General features: G+C 44.3%; 1 protein-coding gene across 1 annotated transcript in view; it reads right to left on the bottom strand.

Annotated features, from left to right (window-relative positions):
* Positions 1 to 13,734, bottom strand: part of ZDHHC8 (zDHHC palmitoyltransferase 8) — a 247,052-nt gene that overhangs the window by 49,624 nt on the left and 183,694 nt on the right. The window contains exons 3-5 of the mRNA XM_078667919.1: positions 10,495 to 10,652; positions 4,522 to 4,694; positions 742 to 844 (exon numbers count right to left, since the gene is read on the bottom strand). Of these exons, the coding sequence (XP_078524045.1) occupies positions 742 to 844; positions 4,522 to 4,694; positions 10,495 to 10,652 (434 nt within the window). The remainder of the gene's footprint in view (positions 1 to 741; positions 845 to 4,521; positions 4,695 to 10,494; positions 10,653 to 13,734) is intronic.

The raw sequence follows: 13,734 nt of genomic DNA on the forward strand, positions 1-13,734 counted from the left end.
CCTTGTATTAAAGGCTATACAGGAGGTCACCCAAACTGAGGAAATCCTTCCTGGGAGGAGTTGGGCACCCAACAACCTCCACCTGTCTCTCTCTACCTTACCACTCTGGTCTATAGTAACCACAAAGGATAGCTGCTTTTATAGAACAACATAGCCCTCCACTCCCAAAATGTAAGAATACAAAATAAAACGTTTTTTAAAAACTCGTGTACTAATGGTGAATCATTATAAATTGTTTAAGTTAGAAAAACAATAATATCTTAGCACACACATTGTCTTAATTGTTGGGTACTATTTTATGGTTTTTAATATTTAAATCGTTGCTTTTCCTTACATTGTATGGTGGTACACATTTCTGCTCTTTCACAGATGCTATATTTAGTGTCTTGAATAATTTTTCAGGATTTCATATTGAAAGAGTAATGGCGAGTAATATCCCTACCTCATATAGGAAGCAATAATTCATAGTGCATTAATGAGGGGTGTCAGAGGAGGGTATTGGGGAGAAGTTACCCCATTTTTTGCTGTCTTTATTTTACTCTTTTTTTATAGTCGATGGGTGCTTTGAAATCCTTGCACAGGAAGTATATTTTTGAAATGTATTTAATTAGATCAGTTGCACAGCAGAGTGTGCCCATTTCATTATTATTGAAACATTGTAATTAATGTTGCAGATCTTCTTTTTATGTGAATACTCTAACGTAGCATGGGCTAGCGTCACACCGCGGGTGCATCACGTACCTGCTCGTTGGTTGTGCGGCCGCGAGCCACCAGGACCATGTGGAAGCCCGTCAGGCCAATGACGGGAATGAAGAACAGGCCCGCCACGCACATCACGCCCATGCTGGAGATCGGGCTTAAGGAAAAAAACACAAAGACACGCTAGGAAGCCGCGTGCAGCAAGGATACATTGTCTGATGGGAAAAGATAGTCTCAGGTGAGAGAGGCTCAGGGTAACATTATGAGGAAAGTACTTTATTCATTAGGCACCCCGGTACGGAGGATACCTTCTTCGGCCTAATGGACTAAAAATATGTGTTAGCCAAATAGAGGTATTCTTCGGGCAAGGTAGCCTAGTGTAAAAAGGCAATCATTTTTATCATGTGAATAAATACTCCCCTCCATATTATTTTTTTATTAAATTGTGGGTGTGGCCAATTCACAAAGCCCAGCATTGAAATGTCATAATGTCACCCCAGTACATTTACATCGCTGTTTGAAGTAACTTTTTGACTTTTTAGGGGATTCTCAAACCTCCCCAAGACTTGTGCTAGAAATCTACGTCAGACAAAGAACTCCAGCGGTGCATGTAGGGCCTCATCACAAATTACTTGTAGTCTGCGATTAACCGGGCCTGGTTACCGGGACCATCCGGAATTAAGAATAATGTGGAAACATCAGAGGCCCAAACAGTTTTCCCCAGAGATTCCATCTGTTTAAAGCAGCCAAAATGTCCAGGTGCAAATCCACACAGGAATGAGGAATAACTAGGGGGTTGGGTGGGTGTATTAAATCCCATTGCACCAGCATGTCCCCATTTCTAAGTGGACCCTCCTGGTCCATCACAAAATGGGTCATTTTTTCCAACTGCAAACGATGACGTGCCGGACGGTAGCAGTACCTCTGGTGGCCGAATTAACCACATCATTAATGGAGAACTTATAAGGAAATTGCTACTTAGCAGTATGCATCTGTTCTTGGGATGTAGAGCTGCAGATTCTCACACTTAGCATTAGATCGCCATCTGGTGTTGGGCTCGGATGCTTGCATGTTGTTGTCTTGGAAGAAGTCTTTGTAGACACAAGATAGGTGACTCCTCCTTTGGACGATAGTGCGCATGGGCATCGACTCCATCCTTAGATTGTTTTTTCCCGCCATTGAGTTTATTTCTGAAACTCTTATTCATGTAGATTTTTAAATCTGCATGACTGTTCCAGAAATGTGACTTTGCATATAAGACTGTTCTGTTTTTTTTTTTTTGTTTTTTTTTTTTTTTTTTTGTCTGTAGAGAAAGCGCTTTTCCAACACGCTTTCTAAAAATGTGGGTTGTTAGTGGAGTCATTCCACCCATTTATACACCTATGATATAATATTTTGGGGTATTTTTAGCTGTGCAAAAAGAGATGAAAATCCCCACTGGAAATGTTTGACTACACAGAAATTTGCAATTTTGAAGGTGTGTATAACATTTTTTTTTTTTAAAACACCCCTTTGCTCCTCCCAAGATACACCCGCATTTAAAGACCCTCGACTTAAGACAGCGGGCAATGCAATATATTGATGAATGTTTTATCACTGTCGTAGACACACTGTACAATTCTGAAATTCTACATCCTAATTCTGCAAGTTAAGTCGTATCCTTTCGAACAGCAAATAGTATTTTAGTGCACCTAAGCTGCATTCAGGTGTGAAACGTTTGTTACTTGGGAGGCTGAGACTTAGTACAGTACTTCGATCACTTTCGGTGTTAAAACTTTGACCTGTCCAGGTGCAAGAGCAGTGCTCCACGACAGGTTGCTGGCTCGGCCTGGAAGATGCCATCCTGGCCAGTCCATTCTGTCTTCCAAGCCATCTTTTCTAGGCACTAACCAGCCTGGTAGATGCAAAACATGTGACCTAATTGGTCAGGGTGAGAACACGTTCCAGCGCACGTTCTCCGATTGGCCAGGGTGGAACACTTCCCCTTCTGCTCGGGCAACAGGGCCATCTCTGATTGGTCAGGGTGAATCACATTTTGCCATTTTCCAGCCAATTCTATAGGGTAGGGAATCTTTGCCAAGGCTTTCAGAGAGGTAAACAATGAATTGGCTAGGTTTGTTCTGGCAGTTTCCTGATGTAGAATTGCAAGAGCAGGTCATTGAAGATGCAACTCTTGGTTTTTTGAGCAGGCATCCTCCGAAGAACCGCAACCGTGACCCAGTTTATGAAAGGGACGACAGGCCAGGAGTTTGCAATGAGTGGGTGATGGGCACAGATGTGCATTTACTCAAGAGTCTGCCTCATGCCATGGTGTATGGAAAGTCCATCCACGCACAGGAGGTAAACCATGATAGGTCCTCATCGCATAAGACGGGGAGAGGGGGTGGAGGGATGGGTTACAGATGAATGAATGAAAGGATACTTGTATAGCGCTTAACTACCCGGAGGCCTCGTAGCGCTTGAGGAAAGAAGAACAGAGTGAAACCGACTCGCAGAGCTAGACAGAGATTCCAAACAAGTGTGTTTTTAAATCACAGCTGGCATCGACTGTCTGGGTCCCAACCCTCCTGGCATTTTAGAGCCTTTCATGACATTTCTATAGGCCAATCTGCTCCTGGGTGCCTGGCTTGGGACTGGAAGTCTCTTGCCAGCTCAGTTTAAAGAGGACATGGCTTTAGCCAAGAGTCACAGCACAATTGTCTGTGGATGGGAAGCCAGGGTCTGTGCTGTCTCACCCTGCAAGACACAGACAATGCAACAGTAATGCCTCAATCAAAGCCTACGAAGAGCTTTCTTTCATACTCTACATTTAACAAGCACTGGCAAAGACAATAGGTCTTGTTATCTTTCAAAATCCAACAGCAGGTAAATGCACGCCTTCAACAGCAAAAGGACCATTTGATGATGGTTTTTGCAAAATAGCTCTCATCCTGCATTCTGCTGTAGCTTTATGAAAAAATTAACAACATTTCCTGGGAACCTCATTTGAGGTTGAAACTTGGCTCCTAAATCTCATGATTACATGTATGTGTAGGTCATCCAGTCTTTCTTGGTATTCTGGTGCTCACAGGCCTGCGCCTATAATATGATAAATGGGACTGCACGTGATACAATGTAAATAACCCCTGAACTGGATTAACCACTCACGAATGGACTGGGAAGGTTTTAGCTCATCACATGTATGGGTCCAGGTTATTTCCTGTTGGCTGTGGCATGCTTCAGTAATCTTCAGTAAGGCCAGTGCTTAATTTGAACCAGTGGTTTCCGGTGCTCAGCACCGGCACTTAATTACCAACACCAGCGTTTGAGACAGTCTGCCACAAGGTGGCGCTGTCTGGTTAATTTCGAGATGACCACAACAGCAGTTTATTATTAATTCAATATACATTAAAAATGACTATTACCTGCCGCTCAAGCCACTCTTATTGCTTTGGGTTCTGAAATAGTCTGAATTGACACCCTTATAGGAGTGTAATGGTTAGTAGTTGTGCTGTTACTATCAATGGCAGCGTGGAAGGGGCAATGTATGGTACGGGCTGCAGTGGCCTCGTAGCGAGAGCCCAGATGTATATGTATGTATGTATATATATATATATATTTTTTTTTTTTTAACAACTTAAGCACTATTTAAAGCTGAACCTGGTTTGGCTGCCTGTGGAGTTGTATGTAATCTCTCCTGTGGGAACAGACTCTTGGAACCACCCATTTTCTGTGCCTGGGCTCCAATCCAAGATCTGTCCCCAAAAAGATCACGAATAACAGACTTTGTATTCTCTTAACTTGCTGTTACCCCTTCCCCAGTTGCCCCTCTTGGAAGGATACGTGATGGTGGTGTGCACCGCCCCCAGGCGCTCTGCGTGATTTAAAACGAAGAGGAGGCCGGAGCTGAAGACCCCCACCATGTGCACGCTCAGCGACAGCAGGAACAGGAAGAAATAGCGGTAGTTCCTTCGGCCAATGCAGTTGTTCACCCAGGGGCAATGGTGATCGAAGTCCTGCCGGCAGAGAGAGAGAGAGAGAGAGAGAGAGAGAGAGAGGAGTTAACCTTCGGGTAGACTTACTTCAACATTAGAAAAATTAGGCACCCAACCTGAAAAAAAGTATGAAACCGGGAGAAAAGCAGAATTATGTATTTAGTATCAAGGTAACACAAAAGTGAGTGACAACATTCTTGACTTAATCAAGTTCAAGTTAAAAAATTTGTATAGCGCACTACTCACCCAGAGGGTCTCAAGGCGCTTGGGGGGGGGGTACCTTACTTATCAAATATCCAAGTTTTTAGTTGCTTTCTGAAGGAGAGGTGGTTCTGTGTAAGGCGGAGGTGGGTGGGGAGAGAATTCCAGGTTTTGGCTGCTAAGTAGGAGAAGGATCTTCCCCCCATGGTGGATTTATGGATGCGCGGAATAGCGGCGAGGGCTTGATTGGACGATCGTAGTTGGCGGGTGGGGTTGTAGAAGGACAGTCGCGTGTTGAGGCATTCGGGTCCTAGGTCGTAGAGGGCTAATTCCTCTGGGCGCATACCATTGGTTTTTTGGTCGGGCTGGACAGTGTAGCTGTTTGCAAGACATTCTACTACTATTTTTCTAAATTATACATAGAGGCTAAGGGTCTACCCATGGCAGTATTGCCCTCTCACAATACGCCATTGGCTGTTCGGCGAACCCTCCTGCCTCCTGTGAAGTGTTTGCACTGCAATGTATGAGGGACTATTTTACAACTGAAAATGCACTCAACGATCACACAGTCTATTTTTTAATCTATTACATAGATTGTATACAGAAAGCAATTATTTTTTTTTCTACAAAAGGCAGTTAAAAATTATTTTTCCAGGACTCGAGTGTGAGCCATCACAATCACCACCTCTTACTGCATCCGTCACTGCTTCCACCAAAAAAAAAAACCACACACAGTACTTAATTTGAGACGGTGGTTTCCGGTGCTTGGTACCGGCACTTAATTGTCAACACCGGTGCTTGTGACAGCCTGCCAAATGGTGGCTAATTTAGAGATGACCACAACAACAATTAATTTAATATACATGAAAAATGACTATTACCTGCCGCCCAAGAAATTCTTATAGCTTTGGGGACCTGGAACAGTCTGAACTGTCACACTTGTAGGAGTGTGAAGGTTAGTAGTTGTGTTGTTACCATCACTGGCACTTAATGTTTTCACAAATTAAGCACGGATTATACCGCATAATTTCACCTGATTTGCTACCTAATGCTGTCCTCTATTAAAACATATTTCTAGTTCCCTGATCTAAGGCACAGGCCTTCCACGTGTTGTGCTGTCTTCATGTAGCACCCTAAGCAGACAAACAACATTAGGTTCGACATGCATTGTTTGAAAGAGAAGCACAACCGTACACAAACTGATGGTTACAACACACGACACAGAGACACTGAGGCTTATAAATTATAAGTCGTAAGCAAAAACACACATACTTACAACTCACACAGAAAAACACCGATGCTAACTACTTTTAACTGAAATCCACTGATTCTCAGAAATTATAGCTCGAACAAATTGATGTTTACAACTAAAATACACGGATGCCTACCATCAATCACATATAGCAAGGCTTACAATTTACAAATGACAAACAAAGAAAAACAAAGACAATGCGACACAACTCAAAGAAATGCAGTAATGCATAGAACTCCCAACTCAAACAAGCATACAAAGGCTTGCAACTCCTAAATAAACACACTGATGCTCAAAACTCGCAAATGCACGACTTCATAAAACCACAACTCAACAATACACCTGAGCTTCTATGTTACACCTCGTAATCAAGGCAGTGAGGCGCCCATCCCAAAGAAACACACTAATGTAAACATCATTCATCTCACAGACACTGATGCTTACAACTTACACCTCAAGGACAAGCTCTGAAGATGATAATTTACAACTCAGAGTCTGCTGATTACAGGACACGAAAACATGACGCGTACAACTTGTAAACTCGTAAATACACGGGTGCTCGCAAGTCACAACTCGATTCACCTGAGCTAAAAAGGACACAACTCCTACCAAGACACAGCTGCTCGCAACTCATTAAGAAGTACACTATTGTGTACTACTCTCGACTCAAACAGAAGCACCAGTCATAAATACAAGTTAAGAATGACACTTATGTTTACAGTTTACAACTCGTAAACAAAACAGCTTGCCGTCTCTGATCAGGGGCCATATGTATCAAGGCCAAATGGCCTTGCTACATCACAAAATGGTATGTATGAAACAATTTTGGTGCAAAATAAGGAATCGCAAAATTTGCCATTCCTTATTTTGCGATTGCATTTAAGGAATCGCAAATTTTGCGATTCCTTAAATGCAATGTATCAAGCAAAAAAAAAATCCAAAATGCCCTTAAGAAATTGCAAATTACCACCAACTTGTAGTTGGTGGTAAGTTGCGAATTCCTTTCAAGATGCATATTTTTTCAATTTTCTAAGTGCCATGTGACGCACATACATGCCCTTTGGGCATGTATGTGCGCCACATGTGCACCCATGCAGATTTCAGGGGTGCAACAGGGTGTCCTTTGGACACCCCTGCACCCTTGAAAATATTCTCAATTTGCGATTAGCAAATTGCGAATCGCAAATTTCCCCTTCATTCCTATGGGCCGCCTGGCCCATAGAAATGATTGGGAAATTATTCCTTAATTGCGATTAGCAATTAAGGAATATTAAGGAATCGCTAAAAAGAAGCGATTTTCTACATACATACCATTTTGCGATTTCTAAATAGCGATTCCTTAAAAAATTTCGAAATCGCAAAACGGAATGTTGATACATATGGCCCCAAATCTTCTAAACCAGCGATACAGTGTGTCGCACTCAGCTAGAGCCGAATGGTCCTTTTAATGTTAGAATGAGCGCTATAAGAATCGGGTCTGATAACATAACTTTAACCAGGGGGGCATTAACCAGGATATTAGATGGCACCATTGACTGAATTGTTAACTGAATTGCAAAGCGTCACTTTGCTCATTCACATGTAGCACTTACACCAGGATGTTACCGAGCACAGGTGCATTCATTCCATACTTTAAAGCAAAGTATTAATTTACGCTTCACTTTAAAGAACACAACAGGTTCAGTACTTTAAAGCGTAATTAAGAAAAGTCACTTAATCATAAAACGCTGGAGCGTTCCTTATTAATGTGTGAGTAATGACTTCTGTGGGAGATCATTGGTGCAGAGGTGTATAAAATATTCATGAGGGCAGGTCCTGTTTCCTCAGAACATTAGCACGCACGACTGAAAGAGAAGCGCACTGGTGCCCGTGCCAAACATTGCGCAAGACTGTACATTCCTACACAACTCAGGAGTTGTAGCAGTGATACCTTGTATGGGGCATGCAGAGGTCATACAGTGACATCACTGTATAACAGTGATGTCACTGCACATTTCCTTTCGGGTCTCTTCTAGGGGTGTACAGTTGTAAAAGACAGAGATGCCACACAACTGGAGAGGTCTTCCTTCCCACATAAGGCTGGGCACTGAGGTGAACTTACGTGGCATCTCACATATGTACACAGTGTCTCACATGACGTCACACAAGCACACTTACAGAAACAAAATAAGCGACCAATAATACTTTGTCGCAGACTCACCACAACTTACTGACCGCACGCAAGACACCAGGCAGCTCCCTGAAGACTCTACCGCTTACCATCCTTCCCCCTCACCTCTTTGCATTTCCCATTCATCATCCCCACTCTCTTCTGCAACGTGGCCTGTCTACAGATGTATACAAGCCGAGCTTAACCGAGAACCAGCCGCCATTTCCCTCTTTCACGATTCCCACTAGACCACCAACCCATGTGCCATGTGTCTGCCACCACAACATTTTTTCATATACCTCTTTCCTGTACAGTGGTCGTTTTAAATCCAACCTTGACAAACATAATCCCTCTCAAATTACATGCTAAACTATCTCCCATATGCACTTTTCCGAAGGATATCACAATTATGTGCACACTTTAGAATACAATCGGACACATGAACACACATCACACATCTTTCCAGTATCCCTCACACACAATCTCTGCCCTCCACTTACTTGCATCACATCATGTTTTTTTTCAAACAGCACCTAAAAAGCTATTGGCCAGTGTAATACTAATTGCTTCTATCTACCTGGGAAGGATGAAAGGCTGGGTCAGGCGGCATGATTGACATTGGAGACCTGTAGTTTGTGCACCATCTTCTTCTGTGGAAACATCACCCCTCTAGCATATAATATCGCAGGTATATCTTATCCCATGAAATCTCATATATGCAATGTGTCTCGTGACGTCACACACACGCCAAATCACTAACAGGAAAATACATGTTCTCCCCCTAGGAAGCACAGGTGACTTGCAGCAGGCCGGCAATGGGAGGCACGAGCCCATTGGTTGGTGAGGTTTGGGTGGGTGTGCAATGAAAGGCTTTCTCCTTCTCACCTTCCCTTGTGCACCCTCTGGAAACGTGCTTTCATCATAACCCGCCCAAACCTTTTAATGAGTAAACATTTGGTGGTGAGTGGCTGGATGATTGTGGATTTTTGACCAGCAGTGACTACAATAAGTGATGGAAGGGTTCCCGCGAGTGGGAGCCGGTCCACATAGGAAGGAAAGTTAAAGGAGGGGGGAAGAGCGAGCCGGTGAGGTACTTGTTAAGAGAGGATGGAAGGGTTGGTAAGGATGAGATGGGTGAGTCAGGTCTGGTGGGGTGCAGTGAGACTGCAGGTTGTGAGAAGTTGAGGTTTCTCAAAGGAGTGAATAAATACACTATGTGAATGTGCACGTTTCCAGTAGGGGCGTGTCATGGGGTACATAGGGAGGTTTAAGGGGGATGGGCTTAGGAATGTTTGTTGTTTTAGTGAGGAACTTTATGTGTAGTTGTAAGGCATTATGCCAGGTACATTGGAAGGGGGACTAGTTCGCCTTAAAGCAGCCTTTTAGCACAATTTGAGAGAGTCTGACATGTTTGCGTTTATTACCTGAATCACTGCCCTCGGCAACATGTATTTTAATCCTGATTTCAGCACAGACCAGTAACCATGTTTTCTGTGCTTTTAATTGTAAGGATATGCAATATAGAAGTGTTTGAGAACTGCATCTGATCTTATGAATGTTTGCGTCATATTCACCACCTTTCAACTTCACCTGTGTTAGTATGGGCTGCACTTCTGGTAGAAAACAAGGTTTTATACACTAAAACATACCCACATGTATTTAAATATCACTTTTGTGGGCGACGTTGCCTATGTAAGTCTTAGCGCAACCATTTATAAATTAAAACTTATCTACATGTATTTGTGTATCACTTTTGTGGGTGATGTTGCCTATGTAACTTTTAGAGCAGTGATGCTCAAAGTACGGCCCGGGGGCCACATTCAGCCTTCCTGACTTCTACATGCGTCCCCCTGGGAGGCAGCAGCGCCACTTGGCTGCCGTTTATTCGATTCAGCACTAACATTAAAAAAAAAAGTTAAATATATAGCAAGCACTTATTTAAAGGTTCATTGCAGTTAGGGAGCGGGAGCAACTAGGCCCTTAACTTTAGGAACACTTTTGTTTTTAAAGACAGCAACTAAAAATACATGCTTTGCTTCCCTTCCACCCACTTTACACCGCCTGATGGCATCAGTGCGACCCTCGGTAGCGCCGTAGGCAAACTTTGTGGCCCCCAGGAAAATGTCTGTGAGTACCCATGTTTTAGAGCAACCAATCCACATCAGTTTGCATAGCCCCAGCCTGGCGCGGCGTGATGACGCAGCACGCACGGCGCTCACCTCCACGCAGTTGTCGCAGACGCTGCAGTGCGAGCAGCGCGGCGGGCGGTAGAAGTGGCACGTGGCGCACCATTTCATCCGTACTTGGATGCCTTTAATCTCCACGTTCTTGTACAGCGGAGCCCGGAAGTCGTCGTCTTTGTCCTCGTCCTCGTCAGCTGCGAGAAATAAGAAAAGCAAAATGTTATAAACGCAGGGCTTTAAGTGGGATAAAAAAAACTGGGAGGGGTCTCTCAAAGGGGTGTGGCCGACATAATTAAGGGTGTGGCTCAAAAACACGTAAGCTAAAAATCTGTGCCTAGTATAGTGTGCCGCCCGACTTGTATTTTGAGGTTTCGGTCATTGCATCCAGATATATGATACACCAAGTAACATCATACCTACAACAAGCCAGGACTATTGGCTTTGTCACTGGTTGTTAGTTGCATAAGATAAATAACCAGCAACTATGGCTTGTATATTATTGAAAAGGCTTCCACCTAAAGCCCTGGTGACACCACGACAATGTTGCTGCTCCTGAGTTTTAAAAAGAGAAGGGAAATCTAGAGAGAAAATGACTCTCTTTAAAGGATTTCCCTTCCCCTACAACGCTCACCTGGCATGACGTCATGCTGTACTACTACTAGTGAGAAGTGAGGGTGTGAGTACACACACATGATATGCCTGCTGTCCCTGCAGTTCAGAAAAAAACGGCCCGCCTGTGACAGGGCACAAGACAGAGCCCTATAGAGACCTGTTTCGAGCCCCCATTTAAAAAACTGCCGGTGCTCAGCACCGGTGAGACCCGGCCCACTTAAAGCCCTCTATAAACTGCTGCTGAGAGATGTCCAGTTCCTCCCAGCCACACATTGTTTCACCGTGCAGTCCACATTTTTAAAGGGCAGCAGATTTTCACTTTATGTGGGGTGTTAACTTGCACACGTAAAAAAAAAATCCACTCTTTTTTTAAACTGCACATTTTTACTATACTTTCGAAACTGTGCAGATGAGCGTCTCTCCGAACACAACAGGGTATCTTGCAAAGACAGAACTGGGGACCTGCACGTGTTTGGGCCCAATCCAGACTTGTGAACAAACTGAGGCGAAATAGGAAGGCCTCAATAAAGGCCTGCAGGGCTGGGACAGAATCAGTCACATACTGCCTACCCCTTTGAACAGGGCGGGCGGCAGGGCTGAGCTTGAACCAGCTGCATGTGTGGCAGGTGCCATAAAAATGCCAGTAGGGCTGGGGCAGAGTAAAGCATTTGTCAGATGGCAGCAAAGACCTGTCAGGAAACCTCTCATTTCTCTTGAGGCGGCTCCGCTGCGACTATATCCACGCGTGACGCGCACCTGCCTCGCGAATAACTTGCTGCCGCTACATTTCCTGCAGACCTGCTTCTCCTCAGAGAGTGGAAGAAGAAAAACCTGGGCTATTTTTAGCCCTTCCTCTCCCTTGCTGCTGGTTCCTGTGCTTTGGGAACATTTCCCTAGCAAGGACCTTGAGGTGTCGGGGACCTGTCATGTGCCTTCCCACTCGTTCGGCAACTGTGCGATCCGCAGGCCTGTTCACTCGGTGCAATTCCCCTGCAGCCCTAGACGTTGCATCTTTCACCTCCTGGCAACACCAGACGTACCCCGGATGATACCAGCATTGGTTTTAGACATAGCTCAGTTGTTCCACATCTTAGAAAATAGATTTTTTGGGTCCTCCCCTTCATTTATTTGTTGTAGAAGCTGCTTTCCATCTGCTACTCGAAACACAAAGGGCTCTGGCGTCCTGACTCCATGAAACAGCAGAGGTGGAGTCAGGGCCAGACTAGGAACCCAAAGCAGCCCTGGCAATTTTGTGGGTGCACCGTGCGTGGCGAGTGAGCCTGACCACTGCAAGAGGAGTTTGGGGGTGTGCAAGTGTGAAGCTTTCGCAGGCCCCGGGAGGCTGGAAATGAAAGTGAGTGGATTATGCCAGTTTGCTGCTTTTGTTACTGAGGGCATATAGTGCAGCACTACTGCATAATAGGCCCCCAGTAAAAAAGAAAAGGTCCCAACCCGTCCAGTGAAACGCCCGATGCCCGGTACAGCCAGTCCAGCCTTGGGTGGACTGTCCTAGGAGGGAAACGGCCACTATGCGGCCGTTTCCACGCAAACCTTTACCACACATGCATTACGACGCATGCGTGGTTACCACAACAGCCTTTACCACGCATATCTTTACTACGAGATACGTAGTAAAGGCATGTGTGGTAAAGGCTAAAAAAAAGCAAAAGGGGGCTTGGGGGTCTCCCACCCACCAAAAAAAAGTATGGGAATAAAAAGGGGGATTGGGGGGTCTGCCCCCCCAAAAAACCGCACCTAATGTGACGAAGCGGAGGCAATCGGCGTCGTTTGAGAGGAAACAGAAATAAACTTCCGCTTCCTCTTTACGACATACGATGTCACCAAGGAAGATGGAGAGGAGACGATGTGAAAAGGTAAGGGGAATTTTATTTTTAAAAAAAGATTAAGGGTTAAGGGCAGGGGTAATTATAAGGAGTGGGGAATGGGGGTCATATAAGGGTACAGGACAGGGGTATAACCTTTACCAAGAGTATGCCCTTACCATGCATACATTTACAACGAAAATCGTTGTAAATCTATGCGTGGTAAAGGAATATTAGTGGTAAAGGTTATGCGTGGAAAAAGCATTCCGTTGTAACGCATGCGTGGTAAAGGCATGCGTTGCATCGGAATACGTTGTAACGACATACAACCGTCCGAGGAGAGCAACTGTTCAATTAACCAACAGGCCGGTATATCAAAAAAGCCCATAGCACTCAGGCAGACTTAGGGCATTTCAGATGTCCTGTGACTTTCATCCCATCGGCCTTCCCAAGTTTGAAGAGTGACTACCCGGCTGCATGGATGTTAGGGTTAGCCACTCCTTTGTACTTCAGGCCTAAGACACAGCCATGTTTGGGGCATCTTTGGACTAGATTGCACAAGTATGAGTGGGGTACCTCTGGTCTGCAGCATAAAACACAAAGAAAGGAATCATTATTCCAACATTGACTAATGTTTACAGTGTTGTAGAAAATTGTTGAAAGCTCAAAATGGTCGTTTCTTCATGAATAATGGAAACCATATTATAATTGTCACTTAATTTCCCTTTCCTTGGTTGCAATTTTGCACTGGGGACACTAAGCACCATTTGTTATGTATTTTTGAAACTTGTCGGAATATTTTATAAACTACAAATATGCAACTACAGTGTACTCGGCTACT

The sequence above is a fragment of the Lissotriton helveticus genome, chromosome 11, assembly GCF_964261635.1.
Source record: "Lissotriton helveticus chromosome 11, aLisHel1.1, whole genome shotgun sequence".
Lineage (NCBI taxonomy): Eukaryota > Metazoa > Chordata > Amphibia > Caudata > Salamandridae > Lissotriton > Lissotriton helveticus.